The sequence below is a fragment of the Labeo rohita genome, chromosome 24 (genome assembly GCF_022985175.1).
Source record: "Labeo rohita strain BAU-BD-2019 chromosome 24, IGBB_LRoh.1.0, whole genome shotgun sequence".
In the NCBI taxonomy this organism is placed as follows: domain Eukaryota; kingdom Metazoa; phylum Chordata; class Actinopteri; order Cypriniformes; family Cyprinidae; genus Labeo; species Labeo rohita.
In genome coordinates, this window is record NC_066892.1 from 20,370,881 (window position 1) to 20,389,811 (window position 18,931).

The 18,931-nt window shown below is 33.1% G+C and overlaps 2 protein-coding genes across 3 annotated transcripts in view; one reads left to right on the top strand and one right to left on the bottom strand.

The window, feature by feature from the left end:
• The window catches only part of vps41 (VPS41 subunit of HOPS complex), a 33,928-nt gene extending 27,021 nt beyond the window's left edge, over positions 1-6,907 (bottom strand). For both annotated transcript variants that reach the window (XM_051097940.1, XM_051097941.1), the window contains exons 1-2: positions 6,716-6,907; positions 5,262-5,300 (exon numbers count right to left, since the gene is read on the bottom strand). In XM_051097940.1, the coding sequence (XP_050953897.1) occupies positions 5,262-5,300; positions 6,716-6,736 (60 nt within the window). In that variant the 5' untranslated portion in view covers positions 6,737-6,907. The remainder of the gene's footprint in view (positions 1-5,261; positions 5,301-6,715) is intronic.
• A 9,556-nt stretch (positions 6,908-16,463) lies between these two features.
• The window catches only part of pou6f2 (POU class 6 homeobox 2), a 121,703-nt gene continuing 119,235 nt past the window's right edge, over positions 16,464-18,931 (top strand). The window contains exon 1 of the mRNA XM_051097493.1: positions 16,464-16,616. Coding sequence (XP_050953450.1) covers positions 16,537-16,616 — 80 coding nt within the window. The 5' untranslated portion in view covers positions 16,464-16,536. The remainder of the gene's footprint in view (positions 16,617-18,931) is intronic.

Below are 18,931 nucleotides of genomic sequence, written 5' to 3' on the forward strand. Positions count from 1 at the left end.
CCACTATTCTTCAGAAAAATCCTTTAAGTCCAACAAATTCTTTGGTTTTTTAGCATTTTTGTGTATTTGAACCTTCTCCAACAATGACTGTATGATTTTGACATCCATCTTTTCACACTGAGGGACTCATATGCAACTATAAAGGTTCAAACCAGGGATGGAAACTTTTGAACAGAATGATGATGTGTATATTTTTCTTATTTTGCCTTTTTTTTTTTTTTTTTTTTTTTTTTTTTTCATTTAGTACTGCACTTCAGAAGCTACATGAGATACTTACATGTTTCCCAGAAGACAAAATAAATGAAAATTAAATTACCCTGATCTTCAGTTCAAAAGTTTTCACCCCCTGGCTCTTAATGCGTGGTTTTTTCCTTCTGGAGCATCATCAGTAAGCGTGTGAACCTTCTGTAATAGTTGAATATGAGTTCCTCAGTTGCCCTCAGTGTGAAAAGATGGATCTCAAAATTATACAGTCATTGATGGAGAGGGTTCAAATACACAAAAATACTAAAAAAAAAAAAAAAAAAAAGAATTTGTGGAACCTCAAGGACTTTTCTGAAGAACAGCAGGCAGTTTAATTGTTCAGGACAAACAAGGGACTCATGAACAACTATCACTAAACAAAAAAAAAAAAAAAAAACCACACAACTGTGGATCATTCAGGTAACAACACAGTATTAAGAATCAAGTCAATGGAAACTTTTGAAAGGGGTCATTTTTATAAATTCAACTGTTATTTTCCTGTGTTAATAAAAAATAAATAAATACCATGCATTTTGCATGATCCCTCTTGGTTAAATAATTAACATTTTGAAGATTCTTTTGAACTTTCTATTAATTAGTGAATTCTAAAAAGAAAAAAGTCAGCCTATCAGAATAATTTCTGAAGGATCATGTGACACTGAAAACTCAGCTTTGCCATCATAGAAATAAAATACATTTTAAAATATTCACATACAAAACAGTTATTTAAAATTTAAAAACTATATTTTAGATGAAATAAATGCAGTCTTGGTGAGCATAAGAGACTTTTTGCAAAAACATAATCTTATCAAGCCCAAACTTCTGAATGATAGAAGTGTATTTTTGAACTAGAAAATTCCAGTAATTCCAACGCAAATAAGTAGCTAGCAGAACTATGAATTAGATAAGATCACAGGCAGACTGGCGGTATGAGTAGTGTTTCATTTTATCAGACATTTTTTTTCTTCTCATCACCAACAACTCCAGTGTCCATTTCCTGTTGTGTCCAGATGTGAAATTTCTAATGCCTGAGCATTTGTCATGGTCTACAAAGCCATTACAGACAGGGACGGAGAGACAGAGAGAGGCGGGAAAAAAATCCTGACAAACTTTCTACGGTGGGGAGGGGTGGATAATATCTCTCTTGTTTCATATCCCATAATTTCTTCCTCTTGTTAGTGTTTGCCATCCCCACGCCGATGTGGTGGATGAGTGTTGTGCCTCATTCCCTGCCGCTCCTAATTGGTGCCCTGGGGAGCAGGGGATGAAGGGAAGTCTGTCTTTAATTGCCCCTTTTCTGGAGTGGTGTGACCATCCACACTCTCCTCTTTCGCTCATCCCTCATTCTGTCTCTGTCTTTCTAGTTACAAACTTTGCTGGAATGCTATAGTGAAGCATTGGGCCTCAAAACCACAGATTAATGTCAAACCCCACCAGCATCTTTTCTCATTTCCTCACACTGTGTGACATCATGTTTAGAGGCTGTAGCATGTTTTCTTTAAGCCAAGAGAGGTGCATTCTTCTTTCATGAGGATAGACGGGCTTTACGTGGGGTGTCATGAATGCTGTCAAACTCCAAAAATGTCATACAGTATGAGCTCTGAGGACTCGGAAGGTGTGGCCCGTCTGAGAGCACATTTCTACACAGCCTTCAACACATCCATGGTCACATCAGGAAGTGTTGGGGAGAGATAGACGAGGGGATTGAGACAGTATGGAAGCTTATTTTCGACATGAAATAAAAAAAGATAATAATAAAAAGGTAATTGAAAGTTTTCCCTGCAATTCTGAGTTTATATATCACCATTTTTTTTAGAAATGCAAAATATAAATTCAGAATTACAAGACATTCTGAAATATCCAAATTTGTGAGAATGAGATATAAACTTGCAATTATGAGGAGAAAAAAGTAGCAATTACCTTTTTTATTTTGTAGCAGAAAAAAAGCTCTTGTTTATGTTTCACAATTTATGTCTCAAAATTAGAACTTCAAGAATTTCAAGATAATATCAACAATTGAAAAAAAAATTCAGAACTGCAAAATATAAACTTAGAATTTGAATTCTAAACTCCTTTTTTAATCTCACATTTTTTTATTGCAATTGCAAGTTCATATTTCACAATTTTAAGTTTTATTCTTAGAACTGTGAGTTTATAATATCTTGTTTATATATCAATTGAGAAAAAAAGATTTATTGAATAAGGATGCGACTTTTTATCTCACAATTCTTTTTTTTTTTTTTGCAAGTTTGTATTTTACAATTCAGACTTTTCTCCTCAGAAAGGCAGGTATATATCTCACAGTTGAGAATTAGAAATGTTATTTTCTCAAAATTGTGAGATTATATATTGAAAATCTGTTTATATCTCGCAGTTATGAAAACATTAAGAATTGTGCAGATTCAAAAAAAAAAAAAGTCAGAATTGTAAAATAAAAAGTCACATTACTATTTTTTCCACTGCAGAAATAAGCTTCCATAAGACAGAGCTTTACAATTATGAACAAACCAAACTGTGCTTTACAGTGAATCCAAAGGAAAATACAATCATGCTCTCCAAGGTGCTTGCGTACATACATAAGACAGTTTGTGGACAGGAGATAGAAGAGATTGCTCCACGGACTGAGATTTCATTTACGAGGAGGGCAAGGCTGTTGTTTCCTTCTTTCTGTTTTCATTTTGAATTGAGGAGTTGAATGTCTACTTCACATTTCATTCACTGTATCACTTAAAGACAAACTCTATCCTTTTTTTAAAAGTCTCTTCTTGAAACAGCACTCAAGAAAATGGACACAATGTAATATGACCTTTTATAGTGCAACTATACACAGAATATGTTACAGCCAAGATATACAATTCTGCTCATAAGTGTACATACCTACAGTACTGTGCAAAAGTCTTAGGCCACTAGTATTTTCATCAGCTAAAAAATGGTTTAAAGTCAGTTAAAGTCGGTCTTTTGCTGTAGCGTAATATGATAATAAATAATAAAATGTAGTGAAATATCAGATTACATTTCCAAACATTCATTTTGCCATTAATCGTAATAATCCAGTGAGATTTATGTTTGCACAAGGAGTCTGACAACAGCGAGTGAGAGAGATCTGATCTCATCATCATCCAGTCTGTCTGGAATGACATGAAGAAACAGAACAAACTCAGACAGACTAAATCCAGAAGAACTGTGACAAAGTCTCCAGGATGCATAAAGAAACCTACCTGCAAAGCTGCAGCACTGTTAAAAGTTTTAGGCACCTGTGTGAAAATGCTGTAACATGAGGATGCTGTCATAAATAGATTTTCTTTATCAATTACCTTCTATTAACTAAATGAAATCAACATTTGGTGCGACCATTCTTTGCGTTTACAGCAGCTTTTGCCCTAGGTGTACTTGCGCAAAATTTTTCAGGTAGCTTTGCAGGTTGGTCTCTTGAAGCATCTTGGAGACGTTGCCACAGTTCTTCTGTCTTCATGTCATTCCAGGAAGACTGGATGATGATAAGATTAGATCATTGTGGAGCACTGGCTGTTGTCAGACTCCTTGTGCAAACAAAAATCTCACTAGATTATTACAATTAATGGCAAACAGAATGTTTGGAAATGTAAACCGATATTTTTTTACTATTTTTTTTTTTTTTTTTATTCGATTATTATTTTGTCTTGTGGACTAAACATCCGTTATGTGAATCAGCTTATACAGGACAGTACTACATCAAAATATGCATGAATTATTTATGATTAATTTATTTTGTTAAAATGATTGACATCATGCATTTTCAACATGGGGTAAGTAAACTTATTAGCAAAACTGTATATATAAGATATAGGATTCTTACATTACCATGTGATATAACAAATGGTGACACCTCTAATGTTAAATTTCCAAAACAAAGATTCACATACAATGTACTCACCCCCTTGTCATCTAAGATGTTCATGTCGTTCTTTCTTCAGTCACAAAGAAATTATGTTTTTTGAGGAAAACATTTTTGAATTTTTCTCCATATAATGGACTGTTATGGTGCCCCGATTTTGAACTTCCAAAAGATCAGTTCAAATGCGTCTTGCCTTTTCCATGAACTCTGTGTATTCTGATGTATCACAAATGCGAAAAAAATGTAAAAAAAAAAAATCGCATTTTCTCCCTTAACTTCAAAAATCATTTTAAAATCATCCCAGCCGAGAAAGAACATGGGTCTTACAAAAAAGTAAAACAGCGATATAGAACGATTTCAAAGTTAAGGGAGAACATGAGATGGGTGTTTTTCGACATACCCTAACTGTCATGAACTGGAACAAAAACAGTCCAAGCAGAGTAAGACAAGACAAGCGTTTGACATTAAAAAGTATCTAAATTGTATTTTTTGAATGAAAATAATCATTTCGCTAAATAAGACCCTTCTTCCTCAGCTGGGATCGTTTACAACTGCATTGGGATCGTTTGAAGCTGCATTTAAACTGCATTTTGAAAGTTCAAAATCGGGGCACCATACCAGTCCATTACATAAAGAAAAATGGTGAAATGTTTTCCTCAAAAAACACTTCTTTACGACTAAAGAAAGAAAGACATTAACATCGTGGATGACAGAGGGGTGAGTAAATTATTTGTAAATTGTTGTTCTGAAAGTGGAGTTCTTCTATAAATATGTTCACAGTCTCATTACATGTCTGTGCACCCCTGAAAAGCATTTGGATACTTAAGACAGAGTATGTATTTAATACAAATAAATGAAACTAAGTGGAATATGCAAGGTTTTAACAACTAATTTTACAGATAGTGCTTCAAAATATTTCAACTATGTTTGCCCAGAAAAACTATAATTTTGAACAGTATATCTTTTGTTTTATCATTCAAAACCTAACTTAAGTCTTTTTTAAAGTGTTCTGCTTTAAAAGTAAGCTTGTGCACACATTATTTCAAATAAATGCCACTACAATCTTTTGTTACCTAATGCGTTTCAAAATTACAACAGATTCTGATTCAATTACTGTAATACAATCAGTAAATCTTGTTTTTACCTCTGACTCATCTGTGGATTCTTCACTTAGTTTTCTTCCCTGGAAAAAAAAGCAATGTTTTAAAAATGAAAAAGGAATGCATTATTGCTATCTTATAAACATTACTTATTTCTTAAAGGAGAAGTCCACTTCCAAAACAAAGATTCACATATAATATACTCACCCCTTTGTCATCCAAGATGTTTATGTCTTTCTTTCCTCAGTCGTAAAGAAATTATGTTTTTTGAGGAAAATATTTCTGCATTTTTCTCCATATAATGGACTGATATGGTGCCCCAAGTTTGAACTTCCAAAATGTAGTTTAAATGTGGCTTCAAACGATTCTAAATGCGGTTGTAAATGATCCCAGCCGAGAAAGAAGGGTCTTATCTAGCAAAACAATCAGTTATTTTCATAAAAAAATACAATTTAAATACTTTTTAATCTCAAATGCTTGTCGTGCCTTGCTGTCCATGAACTCTGTGTATTCTGACTGAAGACAGTTAGGGTATGTCGAAAAACTCCAATCGTATCCCTCAACTTCAAAACTCATTTCAAAGTCATCCTACATCGCTGCAGGAGTACTGACCCAGTCTTTGAACCAGAACAAAAACAGTCCAGGCAGAGTAAGACAAGACGATCGTTTGGCATTAAAAAGTATATAAATGGTATTATTTTTATGAAAATAACAGATCGTTACGCTAGATAAGATCCTTCTTTCTTGGCTGGGATTGTTTAAAACCACATTTGTGAACGTTTGAAGCTACCTTTAAACTGCATTTTGAAAGTTCAAACTCGGGGCACCATAGCAGTCCATTTTATGGATAAAAATGCTGAAATGTTTTCCACAAAAAACATAATTTCTTTACAGCTGAAGAAAGAAAGACATGAACATCTTGGATGACAAGGGGGTGAGTAAATCATCTGTAAATTGTTGTTCTGGAAGTGGACTTCTCCTTTAAACTCCTTTTTAAAATTATGTGCGATGGCAAAGCAAAGTTGTACACTCAACATAAAAAACGTAATTATGTAAAAGTCATAAATTTATAGTAAAGCGTTTTGTCAGTAAACGTGCTGTCATCCTTGCTGAAAAAGCTGGTTTAAGATATAAGATAGTCAGGTTTAAGATAGTTTCTTAGCTTGCCCAGCAAACAAATGTACAAAAGCCAGCAAACAAGCCAGTATGAAAGAGCTACTAAAACCAGGAAACGACTGTAAGGTGGTTGTAACGTTTTTTTGTTGTTGTTGTTTTTGTTTTAGTGTTAGGCAGTGAAATTGGCAAGTATCAAACTACCGAGCTAGTCTGACAGCTTAGTCTGACAGTCACGTTTTTAAAATACTTCCTTTAAAATATAATTTACAACTGCAACCTAGAATAGCCAGCATGCATTACAAATTAAACCTACAGAAATATTACATGTATAATTACAGGCTTCTGTCATTTGACAGAATGTTTTCTTCCTTCAGCAACCTACCTGCTCCTCTACTTCCGCCATGATAGAGGCTTCAGAGGTGCGATAATAAGGCAGATTTAGACTTAGTCTACTAATTTAGGGTCTATCGACAACGTTAATAATATTTATGTACACTCAAATCGGTTATTTTGCACAATAAACCAACGCAGCTAGTCATGCGATACTCATTATTTGGGCACTGGGTCACATGACAAAAACAGGAAGCATCGCTAGAGCATCATGGGAGTTGTAGTTTAAGTGCAAGAAAAAGAATACGCTTGGACCCCACCGATTTTTGTTTAAATTTATTTTCATTATAGTAGCAAATTTGAATTTTCGCCGACCCTCGTATTTTATTAAATCAAGTCGTATTTCAGCTGCATGTGAGCAACAGATTTGAATGTCACGTCTAAATATATTTTGTCTATATAAATCAGCTGATCCTAAAGAATCACTGTCATCTACCTTAATTTTTTTGCTTATTCTAATACGTCAGTCAAGAAGAGGACGTGTGATGAGATGTAATTTGACATTGTTACATTTGTAACAGATAGACCGCCATAGGACAGGATCATCTGAGACAGGCTGTCAATGTGTCTCATATGTTTATGCTGATAGCGGCTGGCAGGACGAGCTTTGCTCTTGCCATATTTATACAGGTAATGAGTTAGAATATCAGCTCCATGCACTTAAGTTTGGAGCTTACACAGCAATTATTAAAATTCGTTGGGCAAAAATTATGCAAATTAGCTTATGCACATCAAATATCCATAGAACAGTATTTTAAAGTTTGCATAATAAATGCTGATTACATACAATTAGATCAAAACCAACACTGCATTAATAATGAGGACTTAAATCAGCTCAAAGGGAAAAGTGGAACAGATATTTAGCATAGCTTGCAGCTTTCAGTAAAATCTTTTTTCCCCCTGGTGACCCTAAACATCAAAGCATAAGTTTAATATGATCTAACTTCATTGTGCAATTTATCTGTAATGCCCTTTGCAGTGGGTAAAAGCTCTTTAAATAGCTGAACAGCTGGGGTCATTGCATCTCTGCCACATGTGTAGGTTCACGTTGTAATAATTTATGAGAAATGACCCACTGCGTCTCTGCTTATTGCTTTATTGGCTCAAGTCTTATAATGCTTCGGGCTGTTTTTAAATTATTCACTGATAATGTCCTATCCATTTTTTTTACTACATGCTTTTTACACATCTTATGTTGCTCAGTGGTTGAACTGGCTGAAATGTGCTCATCCTCTCTATGAACAGGTGATACTGAAAATATATATTTTTGTTCTCTTTAACAAGACAGTTACATGGTTATTCTTTTATTTGTTCTAGCTTCAAAAAAAAAAAAAAAAGATCAAATTTTAAAAAAATTGTTCCAGAATTGTTTTTTGGGGGAAACCGAAAATGTACAAAATAAACAGAAACTTGAATGAATGAATGAATGAATGAATGAAATAGTACATTTTAATAATTATTTTTGGAAACCAGAATGATACAAAATAAACTAAACTTGAACATTAAAATAAAAATTGAAATAAAATAAAATAAAACATCTTTCAGAATTGTTTTTTGGAGAAACCAAGATTGTACAAAATAAACAGAAATTTGAAAATAAAATAAATTTTCATAAACATCTTTTTTAGGCCTAATTATTTTTGAGAAAAGAAATTGTACAAAATACAATGAACTTTGTAAAATAAAGTAAAATATATATCTATATCTATATCTATATCTATCTATCTATCTATCTATCTATATATATATGTATGTATATTTATAAAATAAAAAATAATCTTTAATATTTATTTCCTAGAGGACCCTAAATTATACAAGAAAAAAAAATCTGAAATCGGAACAAAATGACTCAAAACAATAACATTATGATTTTTTTTTTTTTCGGGAGAACCGAAATTGTACAAAATAAACATAAAGTTATAAAATAAAATAAAATAAAATAATCATCTTTAATATTTACTTCCTAGAGGACCCTAAATTATACAAGAAAAAAAATCTGAAATCGGAACAAAATGACTCAATAACATTATGATTTCTTTTTTTTTTCGGGAGAACCGAAATTGTACAAAATAAACATAAAGTTATAAAATAAAATAAAATAAAATAAAATAAAATAAAATAATCATCTTTAATATTTACTTCCTAGAGGACCCTAAATTATACAAGAAAAAAATTCTGAAATTGGAACAAAATGACTCAAAACAATAACATTATGATTAGTCCAGGCTTAACCAGTCTACATCACACATCTTCAATATATATCCTAATAGCACAATGTGTGGCCAATCTCCTCCTATATTGCTGCACTCATCTCTCCTGAGTAAAAAGTCTCTTTCTTTAAGTTGAGAGTGAGAGCTGTTCTCCTAGGAAGTGACCTTTAAGTTCCATTTGGTGTGGAGGTCATTATGGTGTCTCATCTGACACACTCAGATCCACATGCACTCACTCACACACACCTATCCCAGCCCCCTCACCCCTGGCTTCATTCTTTCAGCCTCCTAAACCTGTTTTCGACACAATGTCATCACAGCACATTATTTATTAATATCTGTTGTTGTATGCCTGATTTTGACCTGTCGTTTAAATTGCTTTGATTTCTACTAATGTTCTATGGCACAAAGATATGTTACATTGTCTTTTGAGAAGCAGTTAAAGTCACATGTTGCCTATGGTTTTTCCAGTATAGACCTATCTGTTGGGCTGCAGATGAATCTAACTGCAAGACCAGCACTGAGGCAATGAGGGGCAAGTCATTATATAGTTTTTGTTTGAAGTGATTCTACTGCAAAAAGTCTGAAGGGTAAAGGTCTCCTTCCAGCTTTGATTCTGCCACGTCTTCCACGGACTGTAAGATTCTGATCCACTTTCTCCAGACCTTTGCCACGGTCAGCAAGGGGACATAAGGTGAGAAAAAGATCACAACGGGACAAGTGTAGGCCTGTCTCTCTCACTCTGTCTTGTCTTGCCCTCTGTAAACCACTTCCCCCCCTTCTCTCTTTCTTAAAGTCTCTCTCTCCACACAATTTCTAACCTGCCCCCCTATCTCCTCTCCTCTCCCCCCAGATCGATCTTGCCATGCTGCTGCAGTCTGACGTGGGCAGGGGGGCGAGTGGGGAGCGCTGGCCCTTCCTCTCACCCTCATCACCCTCTATCCCCCACCGAGGCCGGAGAAGAAAGCCCTGCTGGGAATACAATCAACACATTCTACCTTAGATCATAGCCAATTCAACGGACTCCATAATCCATATTTTTTTCTTTGTTGTTGTAGTTGTTTGAGAATCAAGACAGGCCTGCTTGTAGAATTTACTTATGCAATAGCTCATTACATGTTTTTATAGGCCTGAAAGTTAGCTTCACCCTGGTTCCCTCATCAAAAACCCAATAGGATTTGGATATTTATGAAAAATAATGTTTTTTTCTTCATAAACAACTCAACACATAAACAACTCATTCCAACAACTCTTTTAATCTCTATTAAAAAAAAAAAACACTGAAAGTGAAATTTCCTGTTCCACATGAAGATATTTGATGTTCTTTTTTGTAGTCCAATTTAGCTGCTTGTTAGTAGCTGCCTTTTTCAAGACAACTGAAAGCTTTAAAAAAATCACAAGGGGGTATTGATGCATTTTGTTGTAGGATAAAATGTGAAAATATTTTGAGCTTGTGTAACCACAGATCTTATTTTAGACATTCAACCAAAAACCCACTGACTTCAGGATGATGGAACCAGAAGAATATTTTTGAAATCCTAACCGTTTTAAAAATATGTCATGCTTGCAGCAGTCTATAAAAATGCCTAATTACACAATCCCATACTGCAGCTTTTGGGTCAATGACATATATACACTACCAGTCAAAAGTTTTTGAACAGTAAGATTTTTAATGTTTTTTAAAGAAGTCTCTTCTGCCCATCAAGCCTGCATTTATTTGATCCAAAGTACAGCAAAAACAGTAAAACTTTGACATATTTTTATTTAAAATAACTGTTTTCTATTTAAATATATTTTAAAATATACTTTATTCCTGTGATCAAAACTACATTTTCAGCATCATCAGGATTCACTGATGAATAGAAAGATCCAAAGATCAGTATTTATCTGAAATAAAAAGCTTTTGTGACATTATACACTATACTATTCAAAAGCTTGGAGTCAGCATAATTTTTACACATAGAAATACTGTTGTTTAGCAGGGATGTTTTAAAATGATCAAAAGTGATGATAAAGAAATGTTTTGTTTTACAAAAGATTTCTATTTCAGATAAATGCTGTTCTTTGGAACTTTCTATTCATCAAAGAAACCTAAAAAAAATCAACTTTGCTGTTTTCAACATAATAATATATTTTTTATTATAGCAAACCAGAATATTAGAATGATTAGAATGAAGGATCGTGTGACTGGAGCAAATTCAGCTTTGAAATAACAGAAAAAATTACATTTTAAAATATATTAAAATAGAAAACAGTTATTTGAATATATTTCAAATTTTTACTGTTTTTGCTTTACCAGTTGTTATCAGGGAATAACATACCTTGGAATGTCATGACTGACCAATCAGAATGAAGTATTCCACAGAGCCGTGTAATAATTTAATTTAAAGCACAGCCACACAAATTCAGACTTAACACCTCTTATTTACTTTGAGATCATTCTGAGGTTAAATACAGATTTAAAATTATAACAAGAAACAGTTATATAGCTATGATACTGGTTTTGAAATTACATGTTTACATAATAATGACAGGAAAATAAATACATAAATAAAATATATGCTTAAACCCAAATAGGAAATAAAACATTTAAGAATAAGCATGTCATCGCCTTAGAATTATAAGGTTCTATCTGCATTCTGAGCACTTTTGAGATATTGAGCTTCAAAGTTTTTGCATTCCACAGACTTCTGTAGATAGAACCATTTTTTTTTTTAAAAAAAAGGCCCAAAATGTACACAGCTTACAAAAGAAACATCACATAATGTAAATAAGCTCACAGAATAAGAATATGTAAATAACTCAATTTTGACAAAAATGTCAGATAGAACCTTATAATTCTAAGGCGACAATGTGTCCTATTCTGTGTCCTAAATTCCTGAAACATTGGTGTCTCATTTTAGAGCAGGCACTATGCAATTCTGGAAAGAAGTCTGAAAAAAATTAGATGTGAAAAAAATTAGATATAACCCCCCTTTGTAATCATTAACATTTTCAAAAGTAACTGTAATTTAATTACACATTTTTTCTCAGTAACTGTGACTAATTACAGTTACATTTATTTTGTAATTAAATTACATAATTCCATTGCATGTAACTAGTTACTCCCCAACACTGGTAACTGATATGACAATGTTAATGTATTTGGTCTTGGCGGAATAGATCTGCTACGCTGCTGCTGTTGGTTATTGCTGTAGCTGTAGATTATTGCTGCTGCTGCTGTTGCAAGCAAGTACAGGAACTTGCTACTGCCAAAGCATATGGCGAGATGGTGCTGTGACTATTTAAGAAAATTTAAGTATTTCTGCTGCTGCACAAATAGCATATAAAATAACCCGTAGCAGATCTATACGGGTGGAGCTGGGGAAGGTGGAGGGTTACAGAGGAACTCTGAAAGCATGCTGCAAGGCTCAAGTGAATGCACACAGCAATTTAAAGCTGCAAACTCATTGGCTGCGTACGCGGCATGAACCAATCAGCTTGTGCCAAGTAGTATAAGGCTGTGAATATCTTCAGTTACGTTAACACCTGTCACTCTGCACCATCTAGAGTTTCATGAAAGAAGCAGGCATTTTTTATTTTTAAAGGACATAAATTCTGATATTATAATAAAGAGGAAAAAAGGCTCATTAAAACAATGAAATTAATATTTGAAAAACAGCAAAAAAAAGTCATATGGTCAGGGAAAAAAGTCAGGAAATTATGTCACAGAGAGTAACTCAATAAATCTCTCAAAATGAATGATTTTTTTAATGAAAAAAACCTTGAAAAACATATTGAAAGACTTTCTTGAAAGCAATGATTACATAAGCATGATGTGTATGAAGCTGTAATGAAAATACATTATTACTTTGTACTTGAGGGTTATATTTTAATTTAAGTCATTACAATTGAACATTTTCTTAAAAATGCAATGAAAGGTTTTCAAAACCACATAAACTACCATTCTTTCCTTTATTGTGGGCACTCTTATTTGTCATTGACCCATTTTTAAGATTTATGGAACAGAGTTTCCGCATCATTTTTTTTATTCTGTACCCAGAATAAGGACATCAAGACTAAACAGCTAAACAGCCATTGTTTGCTAGTCCATTTAATTCTGAAGGCATATATAATTAGGCCTATTTAGTTCAAACTCATATTTTCCTATTAATTGGACATACTATACTTATTCCTTAATCAAGTTCACAAAGTGCTCGCCTCTAAGTAATGAACACCCTTCATCTTATGCCTCACGTTAAACTGCATGCTTACTTTTTGATTAAGTGAGCTATTTTATATTCATGACCAAAGCATAAATCACAAACAAGCCTCTTCGTTACATCCGTGGCACCGAAGGGATACTAATTTTCCACGAAAAGAGGACTAATATGGTACATAATTCTCGTTTAATGTGGGAATTGGGCCTGAACCACACAATTATCTCCCACTGGAGAAAGACAATGTCTTATTTCACTTACAGAGCTATTCCCTATAATTAGGATGCACCCCTGCATCAGAGCTGGCCCAATGCCCTCAGTGGCAATTAGTATTTATTACACAGTTAATGACCATGACATGTAAAACTCAGTGAAGTGGTAAATTTAGAGCAGTCAGCGGTACTCAGTGGCTTGCTGCTAAACATCGGGGAGTAGCTATTTGCCAAAGTGTCCTACCTGTGTCACGACTGAATTAATGTCCAAGCGCAAAGAAAAAAAATCTAATCAAATGGGCTCATTTTAACAATCCAGCTTTATTTTTCTTTGTGTCGCCACTCTTAATGGTTCTTTTCATTTTTATTGCATTCTAAATGTAAATTGAAAGCATGTTTAGGTCTCTAAATGCTGACAAATAAACCTAATATTGTACAAATGAGATGTTTGTAATTAGTCAAAGTAGGTGTTAAAGGGGTTTTCATTTATTGAAATTGAACCCGTCTTCTTTGTCTTTTTTTCCTATGATTCACTAATGCACTGTCACCAAGCTTAGGATATATTTTTTTTTTTTACAATCTACTTAGCAATGATTTATTGATCGTGGCCTCTTCCTTCATACTGAATTAGCAGGCCTTTTGGAAAATCACATTTTCTCACCTCTTGTGTGTGTGAACCTGGATGGGGGTTGACTTTGTGAATTGAAATTGGTGCTTTGGGTTGAAAGCCAATCCTGCCTCATTTGGCAACATTTTACCATTTTATTTAGTACCATTGTGGAACATTAATTGTTACAGTGCTATAGGCTACAACCAAAGACTTGCTTACATGTGACACAGCTGAAGTTGCCCAGGAACATCTTTCAAAAGACAAGCTTACTATGACAGAACATTGAAAGGGAAAAAAAAACCAGCTAAACTTACAGTAAAGGCAGCAGGGTTAACAGCCAATTATTATATTTTTACAGTGGCTTTACTGTAAAATAATTAGGTAAATACCATAATTAATGTAGACACAGAAAAATGCTATTAAAGTTTATTTATGCTAAATTATAATATAAAAGTTTATTTTGTGCTCAATTGCTTGATTTTGTTAATTTACTGTATATTTGGAAAAAAATACATAAAGTATCCAGTATTTTGCTGATCGCTGCATGTTAATTACTGGGAGCTGTCAAAAGACACAATCAAAAAAGTCAATCATTTAAAAAAAACAGTCATTGCTAGTTCTGATTCAAGACAAACAAACAAATGTGCATAAGAGGATTGCTGGAATATTGTGAAGATAATGTTTCTCTGGTTGGTATACAGGCACAGATTTATCCACAAAGTTTGCATCGTTGCAGGATTGCACGACAGGAGTTTGTAGACTGAAATTGGCTTTGTGAATCGATTCCCCTCCAAGAGATGATGCCATAGGCAGCCATAGTTTCTACAGTTTTCTGAATGTTTTAATGTGTTACTATGCTGTTAGGGTGGCTGCTACTAACCCAAATTAGCAGGGCCCACTTTCTAAGATACTCTAGTGTCTAGGTAAGGCTTGGGCCTGTTCTTAATAAACCATAAGGGGATTATAAAAAGCTGATAGATAATGATAAGCTTATTGTTCACAGAAGTACCAGCACACATACCACATGATTTAAGGTATAATTGTCCGTAATTCAAATGATTTACTGGCCAACATTTAATATTAACAGTTAAAGATTCATTCACATCTGTAAAATTAGCATTAGCAAAGGGGTTCCTACTGGGGAATGTAATTGACTGATTTAGTAAAAGTATACTATAATTAATAATTGTAAATGCCCTGCAATTGTACTTTTGGTATAGTAACTGGTATACCTAAAGTCTGCTAAATTGGAACAACTAATTTTGTGCTTAATGCAGTTTAATTGTGCAGAAGTAGTACTGAGTTCCAACTAAAACTAATTGTGCAATAAAGAAATCCTCCAAATAAAGTTTAATTATAATTTTATATCAGTAAGTGACAATAGTAAGTAATACATAGTAAGCAATATGTTAATAAACAGGTTAATGGATTTGAAATATACTTAGTATGAAATAAATGTGTTTTAAATAAATTATTAAATTACTAAAAAGAGTTTTATTCCTTTAAATTCAAGTCCATTCACTCCAAGAATGCTAAGTATAATGATAACGATAAAGAGATAGTTTTAAAATATAGTTTACAAATATTATAAATCAGTGGTTTTGACGTTCTTTAATATCACGTGACAGACAGCTGCACCTACCTCAGTTCAACGGGCAGCGCGGTTCGCAGGTGAACCGATCATCTCGTCTTATTTTAGAAATACATGAATGAACATCAGAAAGGTATTTTGAAAGAAACAGTACAGCTGAAATATATCACGTCTTGTGTAATTGCTCCAGCTGTGTTTTTAACCGCGGAAATGCGTCAGTAAAACAGTTTGTAAACAATGTCAAATAACATTACATTTACCTTAGGAAAGCCATTCAATGACTTATTAGCTCGTTAGTTTGCTAGATGTAAGTCCAGAGAGGAGCATTTTACTAAATAAATGCACTATATTACATATTCTTTATATTTTTAGCATGTTACTGATGTTTATTGCACGTTTGGAAAAATGACAGCCACAATTTAAATGAGCATATATTTAGCAACGAATTGGAGTAGTCACATAATTACATAATTAAAAAGTTGGTATAAAATGTGCAGTTTAAATGTTTTTATACAACTCAGTTTATATTTGAGTGTTTATATACATACATATATATATATATATATATATATATATATATATATATATATATATGTATATATATATAGAAATAGCAACTGAATTTGGACCATCGTGACCATGTTTAAAATTACAGTTATATACTGACATGATTTCCTGCATATGCATTAGTTGTGGGATATCCAAAGTCAATATCAATTTAATTTGATTTGTGAAGTCTGTGTCTAAACCCAGCCCTAATGAGTAGTAATAATAATAGTGTTGCTTACTTATGCGTAGTTACCAAGACAGTAGGCTTTACCACTAATTGATAATGTTTGCATGCACATGCATCTGTGTGTATTCATAAACTCTGATATCTGTTGTCCACTATATATGCTAGGCAGAAGAAGCTGGAAATTCAAGGTATTAAAAACTATTTGTCAGTGTCAGACAACAGACATGCTCTGAGACCTGCACTGTCGAGCAGCCAATGAGAATCCAGATAACGTTACCGTCAGTGACCGACCATGGAAGCATGCTGATGAAGACCTTTGAGTACATACTTCTTATGTGAGTATTTGGACTTCCTCTTTTTAATCTCTCTGACTAACACGTGAATACCACTTCCTCTCGCCAGTTTCTCTGTATTTTCTGTCTCTTTCACCCCCTTCCGTCTTGAACGCTATCTTTCCGTGCTCGGGTCATAATACTGAGGCCAGATTAGCTCCTGTAGGCTTTGATGCACCATAAGGTCAGCTGTGAGATCGATGAAGCAAAAGAAAAAAAAGTGAAAAAAAAAACATGCACACAAACTCACTCTCCTGAACAATCAATGGCTCTTTATATTTATCTGAGGGGGTCCTGATAGTGTCTGAAGCATCACAGCTTTCTCCAGCACTCATCTTTGATAGGTTATGACACATTTTCTCACTGTTCTCTGATCCCAGTCAATTAAGTAGATTCGTCTGAGCAGCATCACAGAGAGACTGGCTGTTGCTTTGACAAATGCACCATAAATTCAGCCATGCATCAATTTTCCTGGAAATAAAAATCAATTAGAGGTCATTCTACATAAATATTTCAATTGTATGGACATAATGAGATTAAGTGCACTTATGCAAATTAATTGATTTGAAATATTATGTAAAATATAGTCGGGGGAATGCAAGGACTTAACTATCTTCTTTGTCTTTATAGACATAACTGTCTCTTACTAGAAAAGCAGCCTTAGTGCATCCTCAACTGGTTTGGAAATAATTAAAGAATGTACAAATAATAATGATAACAATTATTAAAGTGTCCTGCTTTTTTATTATGAAAGTCAGAAAAGTAACTTATTATAAATTAGTGATTTAATATTGATATTGATAATTAATTAATCTGTTGATTTTTTTTTATTAATGAAATGAAAAAAAAAACATTATTACTAAAAATGAACCATTTTAATCAAATCAGTTGAATCAGTAATCAGTTGATCAAATTTTTTGATTTTGTAAAAAAAAACCCCGATAATGTTGTCCTTTAAATGCAATTTGAAAGCTATTGTGAATGAATCTGTGTACAGTTAGCTGTGCTATGCATTGTGCAAAAATAGTTTAAAACATAAACATTCTAAATCAAAAAACAACTGATTGCTTAACATTTAAAAACATTTAAAACTAAATTAAAAATTATAATAAACAAAAACACCCCTAAATGTTAATTGTATAAGGAGCAGACACATTCACTCATTATGTTATTACATGTAAACTCCATTCTACCCTCGTATACCAATACTTTCTACATGTAGAATTTTAAACATACATTTATTGTCTGACAAGAAATGTTTTTGACAAAGGTGTGTTTGATACAGAATTATTGTGCTCCATCCGTATGATGCGCATGCACGGTGTGTTGGTGTTATACCCTGAGGAAAATGTGTCTCAAATGCATTAAAGAGCACTCATATCTGTTAAAGCACCTGAAATGGCATGCCACTTTAAACTACAATATATGCTTTTGTTTGAAACACTTGATATAAAGCATTTTTGCATTTAGGACAACTTTGATCCGGCACTTTTCACACAGCATCTCTCTCTGTTGAAATTCATTATTCACTTCTGTAAAGTGACATTACTGGCAAATGTTTTCTGTGCATATATTACATGATCAGTTGATTAACAGACTTGATTAATCATTCAAATCAATCAAATTTGTGCATTGATTATTTCCATTATAAGTTATTAATTGATTTGATCAATTAGTTGTTGCAGCCCTATGTTAATCATACTGTTCATAATTACTGTTTAATGAGAAAGATATATATATATATTTAAATCTGAAAAGATCTTATGTACTTTTTATGATTAAGCAATGTAAATGTATTTGTATAGTGTAGTCTGTATTTAAGAAATTGTGCCTTATAAGATTTTAGGGGCCCTGAGACTGTCCCTGAAGGATCATTTTGGCCTCCAGACGGAGGTAATATGCTTCTAGCCCTATGGGGGAGACAGAGCTTTAACACAAAAGCAAAAGCTGGTTCTGAAGGAAACTGCTCTGAGTTTAAATAGAGCTCAAATAACACTCAGAGGATTTGCAGCTGCTTTTTCACAGTTTCCTCTTAAACTCACTCTAAACATGAATCTGTCATATGGCTCACATAACAAATTGGATTTAGTAGTTAGGCATATATATATATATATATATACACACACACATATAATGTATATATATGATAATTATTAATATTTATTTAGTACAATTTATAAATTATAAATAATTAATAATTCTAAATAATAATTATACATAAAACATTATTATAAATTATTTAACATTGTGTTTAACATTACAGCATAAAAGGAATATACTATATATATATATATATATATATATATATATATATATAT